Source organism: Aspergillus pseudotamarii (genome assembly GCF_009193445.1).
Source record: "Aspergillus pseudotamarii strain CBS 117625 unplaced genomic scaffold BDV38scaffold_7, whole genome shotgun sequence".
In the NCBI taxonomy this organism is placed as follows: Eukaryota; Fungi; Ascomycota; class Eurotiomycetes; order Eurotiales; family Aspergillaceae; genus Aspergillus; species Aspergillus pseudotamarii.
The window spans coordinates 572,151-588,308 of record NW_022475021.1 but is presented as its reverse complement, the minus strand read 5'-3'; the positions used below and the strand labels follow the sequence as shown (position 1 = coordinate 588,308).

At 49.4% G+C, this 16,158-nt stretch overlaps 4 protein-coding genes across 4 annotated transcripts; 1 reads left to right on the top strand and 3 right to left on the bottom strand.

Annotated features, from left to right (window-relative positions):
* Positions 1 to 5,297, bottom strand: BDV38DRAFT_279031 (uncharacterized protein; the record flags this gene model as incomplete). The annotated part of the gene is made up of 3 exons (XM_032058889.1): positions 1 to 114; positions 164 to 4,884; positions 4,931 to 5,297. 3 exons carry the CDS (start codon positions 5,295 to 5,297, stop codon positions 1 to 3), a joined length of 5,202 nt encoding a protein of 1,733 aa, XP_031917744.1.
* Positions 5,298 to 6,292: 995 nt separating this feature from the next.
* On the top strand, positions 6,293 to 12,692 carry BDV38DRAFT_279030 (uncharacterized protein; the record flags this gene model as incomplete). The annotated part of the gene is made up of 4 exons (XM_032058888.1): positions 6,293 to 11,492; positions 11,544 to 11,996; positions 12,089 to 12,204; positions 12,261 to 12,692. 4 exons carry the CDS (start codon positions 6,293 to 6,295, stop codon positions 12,690 to 12,692), a joined length of 6,201 nt encoding a protein of 2,066 aa, XP_031917743.1.
* Positions 12,693 to 13,071: 379 nt separating this feature from the next.
* Positions 13,072 to 14,561, bottom strand: BDV38DRAFT_268443 (uncharacterized protein; the record flags this gene model as incomplete). Its single annotated transcript, XM_032056773.1, has 2 exons — positions 13,072 to 13,892; positions 13,946 to 14,561. The coding sequence occupies 2 exons, from the start codon at positions 14,559 to 14,561 to the stop codon at positions 13,072 to 13,074; spliced, it is 1,437 nt and encodes a 478-aa protein (XP_031917742.1).
* Positions 14,562 to 15,795: 1,234 nt separating this feature from the next.
* BDV38DRAFT_237322 (uncharacterized protein) lies at positions 15,796 to 16,157 on the bottom strand. Its single transcript, XM_032053573.1, has one exon. The coding sequence runs from the start codon at positions 16,096 to 16,098 to the stop codon at positions 15,889 to 15,891; it is 210 nt and encodes a 69-aa protein (XP_031917741.1). The 5' UTR covers positions 16,099 to 16,157; the 3' UTR covers positions 15,796 to 15,888.
* Between the last annotated feature and the right edge of the window lies 1 nt (position 16,158).

Here is a 16,158-nt window from a genome sequence, read left to right as displayed (position 1 = left end):
TCAACCTTTCACAGCCACCGCAATTGCAACAGCTGCCTTGCTTGAATGGCTGATACTTACTTCAATATTCTGTATACCTTTGTCCCGAGCGATGTCTTTGACCTGCCCATAAAGCTGAAAACTGTCAGTACGTTCGCATCGAGGAGGAGATCAAAAGACATACGGTGACTTTAGGGATGCCACAGTGGTTGAGTACCTCAATCTCGTGCATCGCAGTCCCGGGTCCCGAGGACGAAGCATGAAGGCTTTTGAATACGGCCTCCTTGGCACTCCACTGTCCTGCAAAAGAGGCTTGAGGATTGGGCGACTTCAAACAGAACTCACGTTCAGCCAGAGTGAAGTTACGCTGTAGGAATGTCTCATTCTCCATATTAATGCTGGTAATTTCTTCCACATCGACTCCCACACTTGGGGGTGATGTTCCTTTCGATCTGGCGACTGCTTCTACGAGCATTTTCTCAACAAGGCAAGATAGAGTTTTTCCTTCATCCTCATTCTCGACTGTCTGTGAATTGCAATCAGTGGTAGCATTGATCGGATCAGACGGGTCTGCAAGTGCGCCATTATTAGGCCGCAACTGGTCGTCTTGCCGACAACTGCTTGGGTCCAGGAAGACCTTTTCCGTCCCATCTTCGTTCCCCCATGGCGGAAGGTTCTTTATTTGTACGATGCAGTTGTTCAGTATCCGGGAGACAAAATTTGGACTAGCAGCTCGCTGTCGCTGTGTCGCTAGCATGCTATATTCTTCATACATTGGCGCAGAAATGGATGCAAAGAGGTAGCTAGGTGCTACCATAATGGCGATGGCACCTTTCTGCCCGAAGCCAAAGGAGGTTACCATGGTCGCTTTAATTCCTGTTGTTTTGATTGACTCCATGGGGTATACCAAATGCTCAAATTGTCGCAATTGGTCATCGATGTTGTCTGCGTTTCGATTTCCTGGGACGATTCCCTCTTGTAAGATCTGCATGCAGCCATTCAGCTGCCACGCACCTGCCGCTGCCTTCGGATGCCCGGTTAGTGACTTTTGACATACACAGAGGAGTGGATTGCCTTTGTGACGACCCAGATGCTCCATTTGGGTGTTAATAACTTCTCCTTCGTTGACATCGTTTGCCTTGGTTGATGTTCCATGCATCGAGACGACACCAATATCGTCAACTCCTAGGCCCCAAGTAGCTAAGGCTGCCCTAAGTGGAGATATTGATGGGTCCTGTAGGCGAATGTTGTGAGCCCAGCGCCATTGGGCGTCTCCGACCTTCAGTCTCCTGGATTGTTCTGCTACTCGCCAGATGGCGCCTGAACTCTGCATTCTACCCAGCCGTCCACCGATGGACTTTTGCTCAACATCCGCCACCTCCTCATCGAAGCTTGCGCGGCGAAAATCAAAGTCTAAGAGTGGGGAGACTTTCGCCTCATTATTCTCGCGTGCGACAGTTAGAATGCCCTTTCCAGGAGCGGGGATGGAGCGGCCGACCTGGTCACTAGCCATCTGGCTATAGGCGACAATCCCGTGGATCGGTGAGCCCAGCTTGAGGGCCAGTTCCGCATTCATTAAGAGCTGCACACCGCAACCGGCGGATTCAGCGAAACCACTGCGTGAGCTGGCTGTTGGACGAGATATCTCGCTGGGAAGCCTTCCTCTAGCCAGCTCCTCTGCACAGTTGGCTGTAGCTTTGATATTATCAAACTCAAAGGACAGTTCCTCACGATAGTCATCACAGCCACCGACTATGGCTACCTTGCACTTGCCCGATGAAATAGCATCGCAGCCAATATCAAGAGATTCGAGGGCGGTAGCACATGCGCCGACCGGAGTTTTAAGGGGGCCCGAAGCAGACAATAGCAACATGTTCACCCATGCACCCATTGTATTAAGAAAGTGTTCCAGTATGATATCGCCCCGTACTTGACGATCAAGAAACCGATCACGATACATATCCTGAATGACTTTCATGGGCCCGCCTCCGGTACCCAAACAGTTCGCTAACTCGGAAACATGAATGTGTTGGTATATATCGTAAGGATCATTAATACCAGCAGATAGAAAGGCTTCTGAGACACAACAAAGCGCATATAGTGTCGTTTTATCGACCTGTTGTATGATCTCTTCAGGAATGCCATAACGTAAAGCGTCCCAGCCAGTAGGGACTACCCCGGCCACGGATTGATGGAAAGGAATAGTTTTAGCAATCATTAGAACTGCGCCCTTCTTGAGAAACACATGATAGTTGTCAGAACCTGGAATTGGTTGCAACATGATATTGTTGCCATGCCGTAGTTTGAAGGCTTCTGCGGATGATTTCGAGCACTCAAATGGCGGAAGGTCCTCTTCAACAGCCACTTCCTGCAGGAACTCCTTCTGAGAAGGGATATAAGTGTCAACGCCATGCGGCTCAATAAGACGTAGGCCGGTGTTTGACAATATGTGTTTATGGTATCTCTGGGGAATGTCGTGATCATGTATTGGCTCCTGTGTCCCTGCATCGACCCAGCCAACGTAGGGCCGCCCTTTCCAATCTCCATCAACGTGTTTTATTAACCCCATTATCCACGCTATCTCTACATAGCCTTCCAAACTAAACCGGCCTTTGTGCTCCATCTCCCAGCGAGTGCGCGAATTTCCCCAGGGCCCTAACTCAGAAAAGCCTACCACGACGACCGTACGCGAGAGATCTATCATCCCTTTAAGATTGGGCAATCTCACAGTCAAGTCCTCATAGGGTTGCAGGAAAGGGAATGAAAGTTTGATACGGGCACGGGGTTTGCTGATGCTCACCCCAGAATCTCTTGACTGTTGCTGTTGTGGTCCGAAGAGCACCGAAAGGTGACGGGCGTCTTCCTCTTGCAGGGCCTTTCGTATCTGTGATTCTTCGTCAAGCCGCTTACGGCTTGCTGATATATGATCTTTGATATCCCGCATTAAGCCCAAACCTCCAGTAAGATCCGCATAGACTGGAGCTTGTTCAGCAAGTGTAGTAATATGAGGTGCCATCAAAGCTAGGATGTTGAATGCCATTTCAGCTTGGCTGAACGTAATGACACCCAGCTTTTCCACTTCTTCTGCTATAAGATTGGATGAGTGCATAAGGCCAGTTCCTCTTGTCCAACCTATGACTGCTCCACAGATTGTGACATAACTTGACCAGCTTTCAGAATGGAATCGGCTCATGAGCGTCTTTAGACCAGCCTTTGACTCTGCATATAGGCCGTCGCCGCCAAAGGAGCCCTCGTTACATGACATAGGCAGGACAATAGTCGTTGGCCGGCAGATAATACGTCGTTTCTCCTTCTGTTTCCGAATAAGTCCGACGATCCGTAGGATATTGACCAGCATAGCCCTAAGTGCTAGCTCCTGATGACTTCCCAGTTTATCCAACTCACCCGCTTGGGGAACAGCAGCAAAAGGTATAACATAGTCCAGGTCGCCGCCTATAGGGGAATCAGCACTATATATGTACTCAATCAAGTATTCACAGTCCCGTTTGCTCGCCTGGTTCATTGGAACGACCATCAAGGACGCTCCTCTGGCGCCATAGTGACGGTACATCTTTTGATAAAAGCTTGCACTCTCAGAGATTGCTCGACTTGTGGTGACAACTACACGAGCGCCACCGCACAAAAGGCCCTGGACTACCTGTGCCCCAATCGAGTCAGGGCCAGCACCTGTTACTAAAACAGTCTTACCGGCATAGCTTAAGCCAGTGGTAGTTCCGGCGCCGAGAACTCCATGCAGGATCCTGGTTGCATCCGCGTCGTATTTCCAGCCACCCTCGCTCCTTCTAGATTTAATATGCACAAAAGGTATCTTTGTTCTGAGGTCATCGGCGCATAAACGTCCTTGGTATACAACGTCCGGATAGGAAGAAACTTCCCGGGCCATCTCCATATACCCCAGTTGACCTGAGCTGCTAATGGTGGTTTTCGGGCCCAAGGCCGGAAAAGAATAAATGTAGACGGGTTCACTCGCTAAAGCCAGGTTTCCTAGACGGAGAACCTCCTTTAACACAAGTCGAATATCAGAACATGAGGATATCAACTGCTTTTGATATTTGACAGGATAAGGCGACTTGATAATAGCCTCGATAATATCGTTACAGCTTGGATCCCAGCGGTTCAGCATCCTGCGCAGGTGGCTGCCTTGCCTTAGAAGAGCTACATCTACCGGGTCTGAAGCAGCCTTGTGTAACCATTGGATAAGCTCTTCTCTGGCCCAGTTCCACCAAGAGTCGTAGTTCCGAGCCTGGCTGATATCAAAAATCGACTTTATACCTTCAGAAAAATGGCTATCGAATTCAGCATTCCATCTCTCTAACGTTTCTTGATATGTCGTATCTAGCGGCGGTTGTCCTGAAGCGCTGAGGTCTATCTCCAGATACTTCGCAAGTATATCAAAATGCTTACGGTAGTAGGTTCGCTGCTGCTCATGAACGATCGGACGACCGGAGGAGCCTACAGCTGATGATGGCATTACTTCGCTCTGGTCAACATATTGACCATCGGCAGGAGCCAGAGAAATCCCTTGAAACAGCGCGTACCGGCAGATTAACTCATCAAGATACGCTTGTGCAGCATCTGCATTTGCCAAACGCGCGATTGGCTCGATAGTAATCGCAAGACAGATGGGGACGAGGGAGTGAGCCTTGGAGAAGCCCCAGCGAGAGCATATGTAATCCTGCATGGAGATTTGGTTAAATCCAGCGGGCATTTTCCTTGATATTAACATGGCGATTAGAGTCGCCATGTGTTTGGCTGGCTTTCCAACAAAAGTGCCTTGCAACGCTTGTCCCAGTGCAATCAAGGTCATATCTTCAACACCCTCCGGCACCCTGCCGAATTCAGCTACCAGGTCTCCTACCAGCTCATTTTGTAATGTGGATTTTCCTAAATAATTAGCTCCAGTTCATGAATTAAACGGACACATCCATACCGCCGGATAATTCGCGGATAGTCTTTCCCATGGTAACTTTATCGAACGGTCGTCGTAGCTTTTGAGCTGTCATGGCAAGAGCAATATGGCTACTTGATAGGGATACGTCATGGCTGGGCGAAGCCCTCGAGGTAGGCGCTTTAGGTGGAACGCATTGTTGTGTGTCTCGCAGAGAGCCAGGAGGCAACAAAGATATATCGTGTGAAGTCAATGATATCGCTTTGTCTTTCTGGTCCATCTGTGCCTTAGCGTCTGGGTAATTGTAGAAAATTTCATCATTGTTGACTTGATACGAGAGAAACTGTAGGTGCGACCATTGTGAAATTGCGTAAGACTTATAGTGTCTAGCAGCGGATCTTTTAGCCATAGTGGCAAGCGTAGTACGCGGACCAACTTCAACAAAACGGCGTATAGGAGGGCAACCAGTAATCAGTTTATGCTGTGTTTCGATCCTAGGAAATTTAGCTGGCGATGACACATAGAGGCTGGCTAGACTCACCACCGTACAGGAGAGGCTAGTTGATATCTACCCACTTAGTATAATCAGCAAACTAGATCACCAGAGGAACTCACGCGAGCAACTCAATAAGCAATTTAAATGCTAATTGACTTCTATCCATATTCTCATAGTACCCAACTGAGCTCCGGTCCATGATAAAATTCGAGTGCAGGGCCATCGTGAACAGGTCGCCCCATAAGGCTAGTCTTAATTAGCCTGCAACCCCTAGATTCACGCGATGAACACGGGCTTTCCAGCGATCATATGACAGACAATAACTGATTTTTCATGCGAGTGACCCTCAAAGCTTAACAATGAGTATTGCTATAAGGCATACTTCAACTGCTCAAGCATATTTGAGCTTCACCTTTGGCCCTCACTCGTAGATATACCTATTCCGATCCGACTGAATCAAACCTAAAGAATGAACAATCGCACAGATAAAGGCAGCAGTGCGGTGTGGGGTGATACAAAGAAAAACTCCGTCTGTGAAACTCCGGCGGCGAGAGCGAGAGCAAGCTATATCAACTGTAGCTTCTCGACTACCGCCGAACTTCATCCACAGATAGGGAGATCTCCGCGCCTCATGGAGTGATTCCAAACTGCAGCCTGTCCATCGATCTAACACACTGGCGAACATGTAGGTATAAAGTGATGAGAATCTGGCCCATTGGAAATTGGCAGCAGGCTGATCTGTTTCAGTATCGCATACATACTATTCGCTTCAATTGACCATATCTTTCCATGTCGTGCACGATCTTCTTTTCTGTACTCCTCTGGTAGGGGAAGGGCGGTGTACATATGGGGTCGATAATACATCGATTGAACATTTATGCTGGCAGATACTCCGCTGAAAAAAGAAGATGGATAAGAGGGTAGAGATGATGGAGGAGGTGACTGTTCCCCTGTCACCTGACTCCGCAGGTACTGCCGCCATGGAGCCTCCGTCGCTGTGCCACCCATCGTCCTCCAGTACCGGCTTCAGCGTGGAGTTTCAGCATAGGGAAATAACTTTTTCTCTCACCATTCCAGGCACCTATTCTGCTCTCCATACCCTACAGCGAGATGCGTTTCTTCGGTCAATATCATTGTCTAGCACCGATGATATAAAACAACCCGTAGAATTGGCGCTAACGTATATTGAGTTCCTCCTTTTTCAGAAAAGGATTGCGGGCGCGGCTCTGGCAGTCGTATTGGAAGCATTTAACATTGAGTTTGTGGGAAGAACAGACATCCATTCTCTTATTGCTGAAATTACGTCGCGATCCGAGCAACGACGGCGGTGGTTACGCATATACTATGATGCAGTTTACCGTGGGTATGAAAACGGACTTGGAGATCATGGCAAGGATGCGGGATTTATTCGAAGTAGCTTTTTCCACAATGTTGAGACGAACCAGTTTCAAGTATTAGCACTGTTTGGAGGCCAGGGGGATGCGAGTCCCACGTGCGTGGAGGAACTTTCGGAACTGTACAGCACATACCAGTCGATGCTCGAGAGCTTTCTGCAAAGAATGGGGTCGAGACTTGCCGAGCTGTGCCGCCTGCCACAGTGTCGGTCATACTATCAGCGACGATATTTGGACATCAGGGCTTGGATGACCGACGCCACTGTGGTCCCGGATAGTGCCTTTGTGGCCAGTGCTCCTGTTAGCGTACCTGTGATTGGATTGTTGAGTCTCGCTCGATACATAGTTACTTGCCAGATATTGGGCATATCCCCCGGGAAGATGCGAACACTGCTTTCTGCTACCGCGGGGCATTCCCAGGGCCTTTTGGTATCAATCATCGTTGCTATATCGGACTCATGGGAGTCACTTTACGATAATAGCAGATTGTTGGTGGATGTCCTGTTCTGGCTAGGATGGGAGTGTCACAATTGCGCGCCTCGAATTGCAATCCCTGCGATGTCTACTAGTCGCGAAGCACATGACGTGGATTCCAGCACACCATCATACATGCTTAGTGTTCGAGGTGCAACACGATGCCAAATTGAGGATATGCTGATCCACATGAACCGTCACTTGCCGCGAGAAGCGCAGTTGTATCTGGCGTTGGCAAATGCTCAAGATCGATTCGTTGTTGCCGGTCCATTTTCATCTTTATTGCATCTTACCAGCTACCTCCAAGAAGTCTGTGCCTCTGGTTCAAATCAGAGTCACATCCCATTCAGCAGCAGAAGGCCGTCTCCCCAGTATAGCTTCCTGCCAATCAGCACACCTTTCCACACGCCATACCTTCGTCCAGCTGCAGATTCTTTGAAAAGCAGGTTTTCAGATAGACGCATCCTCCCCCAGCAACTGGCCATCCCAGTATACGACACCAGGACTGGTCATGATATCCGTGCTTCAGATGGGAACGTCCTGCATTTGGCATTTGATGCTATTGCCCATGAAATTTGCGATTGGCCCTCTACGCTAGGCTGTTCACCCAACATGAGTGCTCGCCAGCTCCCCGTGTCACATATTATTGTCTTCGACCGTGGTGGTCTTGCTTCATTGGTTAAGAAGCTCAAAGAGGGCCAGGGGGTTCGCGTAGTTCAAGGCTCTGACCTGAATTCCCGGGACCCCGAGCTAGGAACCATGAAGGATCTATTCTCTCCCCTGCTACTTGATTCCGCGACCAGACTCCAAACTTGGGGACAGCGCTTCCAACCCCGATTGATCCCAGGGCCGAGAATTAGGATTGAAACACGCCTTACGCGGCTTTTGGGCACCCCTCCAATTATGGTTGCTGGTATGACACCTACCACAGTGCATTGGGACTTCGTTGCAGCCATCATGAATGCAGGGTATCATGCTGAGCTGGCTGGGGGAGGTTACCATAGTGCCGACGGTATGGCTTCAGCCATCGATCAGCTCGTCAAGAATATTTCCGCCGGTCAAGGCATCACCTGTAACCTGATTTACGCCAACCCCCGTGCTATCAGATGGCAGATGACTCTTTTACGTCGCTTATCGCAAGCCGGTATCGCGATCGACGGCTTGACCTTTGGAGCGGGCGTCCCTTCGCTGGAAGTAATTACGGAGTACATTCAGACGCTAAATTTACGACATATCGGTTTTAAGCCCGGATCAGTGGCGGCCATCCGAGATGTGATTAGTATTGCCAGGGCTCACCCAGACTTTCCTGTTATTCTCCAATGGACTGGTGGGCGTGGGGGAGGGCATCACTCCTGCGAAGACTTCCATGCTCCCATACTCAGTATGTACGGACTATTGCGGCAACAGCCAAACATTTATTTGGTCGCTGGCAGTGGGTTCGGTAGCAGCGGCAGTATCTACCCATACCTTACAGGCTCATGGTCAGTCCCGATGGGATATGCGTCTATGCCTTTTGACGGAGTCCTTTTAGGTAGTTGCATGATGGTTGCGAAAGAGGCTCATACAAGCAAGGCTGTTAAGGATGTTATTACGTCGACATCCGGATTAGACGACAATGACTGGGAAAAGACATATGACGGACCTGCCGGGGGAGTAGTTACAGTGAGATCGGAAATGGGTGAGCCAATACACAAGATAGCAACCAGGGGTGTGCGTCTGTGGGCTGAAATGGACAAAACTGTTTTCGGCCTCCCCCGACAAGACCGTGTCGCGTATTTGACTAAACATCGTGCTATGATAATCCATCGCTTGAATGCCGACTTCGCAAAGCCATGGTTTGGTCGCAACTCACAAGGGATTGTACTTGACCTGAAGGAAATGACCTACGCCGAGGTGATGAGTCGGCTTGTGGAACTAATGTATATTCGTCATCAAAAGCGTTGGATCGACTCGTCTTATGTGGATTTCACATACGCATTCACCGTCCGCACCCTGGAACGTTTACCGGCGGACTTGAAACACTCAGAGCCTCTTTCTCGAGCATCACTTGAGCTCAATCCAGCCGGCTTTGTTCGTGCTCTCATCACTGCATGTCCCGCTGCAGCTGCAGAAGTCTTGAATCCGGAAGACGTCTCATTCTTTCTGATGCAAACTATGAAGGATAACCAAAAGCCTGTTAACTTCATACCCGCTCTGAACGACGACTTTGAGTACTATTTCAAGAAGGATTCGTTGTGGCAGTCGGAGGATATTGACGCTGTAATTGATCAGGATCCAGGCCGAATATGCATTCTTCAGGGCCCTGTGGCAGCGCAGTATTCCTGTGATCGGGGAGAATCAGCAAAGGAGATCTTGGATACTTTGCTACATTCTCTTTGTGACTGTCTCCAGCGAGATATGTGTGCGGAGGAATTGACTATCGGGATTGATAGTGGCTTAGTTACACCGGATTCCTGGTCCACAGTCTCTCCTGGCACCAAGGATTTCTTCATGGAGGGAATTTCCACTCCATCTTCCACGACACTCTCCGACTCCAGTGAGGATCCATGTGTGTATTCATTAACATTTCCTTACAGGCCTGATCGAAACGTTCCCGTTTGGGTGCGGGCGGTTCTGGAAGATAGGTTTGTCTTGCAGGGCCGGCTGCGGCGACAGAATCCTTTCCGAGAGTATATGGAAAAGTATCCCGAATCCGCTATTCAGTACAACCCCGGTCGGTCAGAGATATCTGTAGCGGCTCAAGGCAGTATGGGTGTCAAATCCTCAATGATAATCACATGTCAGGATGGGGTGGAGGTTATTGTCGAACTTCATCCTCCATATAAAGCGGACAATTTGCAGCTACTCTACCAATTTGATCCTAGCAGGGCCCCCTTCAGACTGAGCGAGATCATGGAAGGCCGGAACGAGCGCATCAAGTCATTCTATAGTGAGCTCTGGCTTGGTGAGCGCAGAACTAGCTGTATAGATCTACACGGCACTTTTACCGGGCGACCAACAAAGCTTACCCGTGAGCGGTTCGAGGAGTTGGCCTTAACCGTTGGTGTAGCGTTTCCCGACCATCGAATTGTGTCATCGGACTCAGACATTCTGCCTATTAGCGCCGGCATCATTATTGTTTGGGATGTGATGTGCCGTCCTCTTGTTCTCTTGGAGATTGAAGGTGACCTGCTACGGCTGGTTCATCGATCTAACACGACCGCATACACTCCTGGTGCAGCTCCGCTGAGGCTAGGTGAAACAGTCAGCTCCCAATCACGGGTCCGGGCTGTGTATATAGAAGATTCGGGCAAGGTGGTGGTTATAGAAGCCCGGGTTATTCGCTCTGGGGAGCATGTGTTGACAATCACGTCAACATTTCTTTTCCGAGGTTCTTTTGACAACGTGCAAGATACCTTTCGCAAAACAGAATTACTCGATTGGAAGGTAAACGTGGGATCGAATTTGCAAGAGACTGTGTTAAAGTCGCGGAAGTGGTTTCATCCACTCGCCGCTCTACCTTCGCTAGTAGGCAAGACGGTGATATTCAATATTGAGAGTCACGTTGCGTACAAGAAAAACGGACACACCAACCTTCGAGTCACTGGCCAAGCACATACCCGGACAGGCTTCAAACTTGAGTATATAGGTGGCGTGGATTTCGCGTGTGATGATTGTCTTGGAAACCCCGTCTCGGAGTTTCTTAAGCGCAAGGGGATTGAACAAGGCGGTAGAATAGACTTTGGAAGACCTGGCTGGCCTGGCCCATCATCCTTCGAGGTCCAGATGCCTGCCAGCAACCACGCCTATGCTCAAGTGTCGCAAGATTTCAATCCTATCCATGTCTCAACCATTTTTTCCAGCTTTGCCCAGCTGCCAGGCACGTTGTCCCATGGCATGTGCACATCGGCAATTGTGACCGCGGCCCTCGAGCACTTAGTCATAGAGAATGACCGGTCGCGTCTGCGACGTTTTTCTGCTGAATTTACGGGGATGGTAATGCCTTTGGAGAGGTTGGCAGTGCGATTAGAGCATGTGGGAATGGTTGAAGGGCGAATGCGATTTTTTGTAGAGGCATGCCGAGCTGGTAACGGAGAAAAGGTGGTGGATGCGGAGGCCGAAGTGGAACAGCCTGCAACAGCGTACCTTTTCACGGGACAAGGTAGTCAAAGTAGAGGTATGGGCATGGACTTATACAGCAGGAGCCCTAGAGCGAAGGGGTTGTGGGACGAGATTGATGCGCATCTAAATGACGCTTACGGTATGCCCTATACTCTTCTTATCCGCATATTTCTACTCACACGAAAAATAGGCTGGTCGGTCCTGGACATCGTTAGGAACAACCCGAAGACGCTCACCATTCACTTTGGGGGCAAACAAGGCCGGAAAATTCGCGGGAATTATCTTTCCATCACAGCGGAAACTGTGCTTCCCAACGGTGACTGTGTGCAAAAGCCAGTTCTGGCAGGGCTCACACCGAAATCAACGTCTTACAGATTCCATAACCCGAGGGGACTCTTGTATTCGACGCAATTTGCACAGCCAACGATTCTTCTGTTCGAGGCGGCAGCTTTTGCAGAGATGCGTGCCCAAGGTTATGTATCATGCGAAGCGATATATGCTGGCCATTCCTTGGGAGAATATGGAGCATTGTCTGCACTGTCAGAGTTCATACCAACAATTGCTCTCGTAGAGTTAGCTTTTTACCGGGGGTTGATGATGCAGGCTTCTGTGGTACGAGATAATGAGGAGAGCGCCACGTATGGTATGGTGGCTGTAAATCCAGCACGTGTGGGCCAAGGCAGGTACCCTCTACATAACGTTTATTGAATTATAGGAGGGAGCTGACCAGCTCAGTTTTTGATCAAGCTTCATTGAGCACTATGGTCCACACGATCGCTGCCGAGAGCCGGGAATTGTTGGAGATCGTGAATTTCAACGTGGATGGGGAGCAGTATGTGTGTTCGGGCACGGTAAGTTGCCAACAATTTCCCTGGCAATCGCTCGATTCTAACATGGTGATCCCCAGTCAACCAATCTTTACGTTCTCGGAAAATTGATGGACCATATCGCACAGTGTCCCAGTGGAGCAAAACAAGTCCGGGAGGTGATGGACTCCACCAACGCGTCCACGACGGAGCTCCACACCATAATTCGCGATCTCCTGCATCATGCCAAGAATCTTCCCCAACCAATTGAACCGCAGCGCGGCCAAGCAACGATTCCTCTGCAGGGCATCGACGTGCCCTTCCATTCCAGTCACCTGCGTTCAACAGTTGATATGTTCCGGCAATGTCTACTCCGGCCAGGGCTTCTGGCGGGGAATATAGATGCTGAAGAGCTAGAGGGGAAGTATATCCCTAACCTAATGGCCCAACCGTTTTCGTTAGACGAGAAGTATATCAAACAAGCTTTCGAATTAACCCAGAGCCCAGTTCTAGGAGAAATCCTCGGCGTTTAACATACTTGTTATGCAGTCTTGTCAGCGCGGTGAGAGCTTGGGTATCTTGTTTTCTTTTGCTTCCTTGGCCGTAGGATTCTTTCCTGGCATATCTCACCCTACAGTGTGTTCTTCTTTGTCCAATATTCTACCTATGCCTCTATAAAGCCGAAGTTAGGTGCTCCTGTTGTATAGATAGCTCTAGAGAGATTAGAAGAAGTTTCACGTGATCGCATTTGGTTTCCACCGTGAACGCGAGAGGTTCACGAGAACGTAGCACGGATGATATATATAACCGAATAGTTCGTCCACAGAACAACACACTTTCACCAAACGGAAGATATGAAATAGTTGAAGCGAAACAAGCCATATTTGGGTTTTATTAATTTCTGAAGTTTTATCATGCCCTAAGATGCTTTCTATACGCTACTTCCAATTGTCTCAACATTCCATCAATATCGAAATGCCAGATCTTATGGGACCGACGTTTGATCTCATCATACCCCTTATCCATATCAGAGCCGCACTGCAAGTCATTCCATTCATAGATCTCACAAGCCTCGCGACTACTCTTCACCAACCATTGGGATCGGTCACGACGCACTGCACTAAATACTGCAAATGCGGCCTGAAGCGCCACAGTTTTCTGCCCACCCGGAGTCTTGATACGCGACTGCACCATGTCCAACAGAACAGTCAAGGCCAGCACATCTTCAATGCCAATCCCAGCACCGGCACCATGATGCGGTGACGACGCATGAGCTGCATCGCCAGCGATGCACACGCGTCCGCACGAGTAGGTCGGCGCAGGATAGTCTAATGAGTCGAAAACACCCCATTTCTCCAACTCAACCGGCAGTAGATCAATGATATCTCTCACCGTCGGGCCCCAATCCGCAAAGGCGCCCGCTACTTCATCTTTCGTCGCCAGCTGCGACATACTGCGGTCGAGGGGCCAGTCATTGGGGTCCGTAACGAAAGCAGCCACGTTCATCAGTGTCTGCTTGGCGACTGGGAAATGAAGGACATGCGCGTTCGGACCGCCATACATATGTTGGTTGTGCGCACGGTAGTGACCCAGTCGAGCGGTCGCTTCTTCCATGGGGACTAACCCTCGATAGGCCACCTTGTGGGTGTAATGCGGATAGGAGGCTGGATGACCTTCGCCGAGGATGAGCTCACGCACACGAGACTTGATACCGTCACAACCGATAACTGGACCTATATCAACATCACCCTTGCAAGCACTGGCATTGAAATGATTGGAAACTCACCAGCATCTGCCCTCCCAACACTGCCGTCACAGAATCTCAACAAAACCTTGCCCACTCCATAATCCTCCACCCGATCCAACCTCTTCCCTAACTTCACCACACCCCCGGGAATAAGTCTCATAATCTCCTCCAAGAAATGCGCCCGATGACACCCCTCAAACCCCTTCGGCCCCGTCGCCAACTCATAAAGCTTCTTCCAGCTCATATCATCCAGCCTATTAGGGTCATGAGTATACCCATCAATAAATTGCATATTATTATTCGGGTTCCTTGGGTCCCCGTTCGTCGTAGCTACGGCAGCAACACAGTCAACGATGCGCTCGTCAATCATTGACATGCACCGTCGGGCGTTGGCCGTGAAGGCGATTCCGGCGCCGGCTTCACGAGCATCCCGCGCTTGCTCGTAGACTGTTACTTTGATATTTTTGGCCAGGAGGCCGATGGTTAGAATTGCGCCGATGATACCACAACCTATGATAGCTATCTCGAGAGGTTCGTCTTCGATATCAAGGGGTGGTGCATCCGGGTCCCGACTGGTTGCTAGGGTTGGAGTACGATTTGTTTGAAGTGAAGGGAACCACGATGGGCGGAGGCGCGATAGGATGCTGGTGAGCATAGTGGTCATTTTTGGTAGATTGCTGTAGTTGAAGGGGCTCTCTAGCCGTATCCTTTACGAGGAGAAGAGGTGCTTCGTAATTCTATGCTCGTATGGATTGAGTTTTACGTTTTTTGGAGGGGTTCATTGGAGTAACTGTACTGGAAATGCTCTGAGTAGCTTCTAAAATCTGGGTTACCAGCTTTCTACGCTATAGCACTTAAGGAATTGGGGCATTAGTCCATGGTGTCGGCGTAAATCTACGGAGTATTGAACTGCTTGACGGTGCGTCGAGTCCGGGGGGGAGGCTTGAGTGTTGAACGATGGGTTCAGGAGAGAAGTTCAATACAACATCTTCCCTTAGTTATTCATGACCTGAATTTGGCATTATAGTCCAACTCCTTGTTTCTACATGGTATAAATCGCCACTAGAGCGTCTGTCAGTATACTGACGTACGTTTTGGGGATATGTCAATGGACAATCAACCTCGTGTCTAAAATTAGATGCTATATATCATCCTGGGATATTTAGAACGATAGATCAGTGTATCTGCGTGTCTTCTCCCATTTGATGAGTTTTAACAATTTGTCTAATCTCAACTAGACTTAGGAGTCCAGAACTACATAGACACCTAGCAGTGGCAAAATGGTTAAACAAACATTGCTTGCCATCTGTCCTGCAACGGCCGATGGTACCGGCGGAGATTATCGGGCGATCTACGCGGACGGACGGGAGGGTAGGGCCGGAAGGTTAAACAACACCGACCGCCTCGTCGTTTCCCTATTGGCTGGCCAATGGGCCTGGTTGCGCATCTGCATGGAGAACTTTGGTTAGTTGGGTTATGGATAATGCTGAAAACCGAGAGACCGTCTTTTCCGGCTGATTGCGTGGTTTATACTTGGGTGGTAATGTGAGGAGGGTGCCAATGGGAGCAAGCATGGAAAGTCTACATCGTACCAGCAGTACGACATGTCTCTGCACTAGTTCATAGTGACACACGTAAACCTGGCGTACAGTAATAGCGGAAGGGCCTCTGCATGCGTATGCAGTCCAAATGGTTAGTTACACGTATTAATCGGGTTTATTCTGGCCGGAGCAGTGTTGGTATGGGAGTTCCCAGTTGGATCAATCATGGGGCAATCCGTGCTTTTCGTGGTCTTGGTTCTTGAAAAGGTTGTGTGTGATAAGTAATGTCATGTTGGTAAGTGAGACCATTAATGTCGAGACCTTGATCTATCTTACATGGGGGGATCGGGAGTTTACCACGGAGTATAAAAAAAAAGTATATTGACGAGTCACCGCAGAAGACTGAGTCGACAAAGCGCGCACAAGATACTAGAGAAGCGTCTAATAGCCAGGATTTGTAGTAGTAACACACGCAACTACTAGCCGGCCGTCGTGTAGCTTAGGCGTAGTCAATGGGTTGCCGGACATGCGGTCGAAGTGAGTACGGCGGATGATGTTAAGCAATTCTACGTTGAGCGTGGCTATATGGAAGGGGTAGTGATTGCTGCTATGATGTTGATGTTTCGCGCTGGTAGATCTCAAATCCCACATGCGTCTCTAGATGCCGTCCATGCAACATCGTTGCTATACTCTCATGCCCGCTAGAGTCGT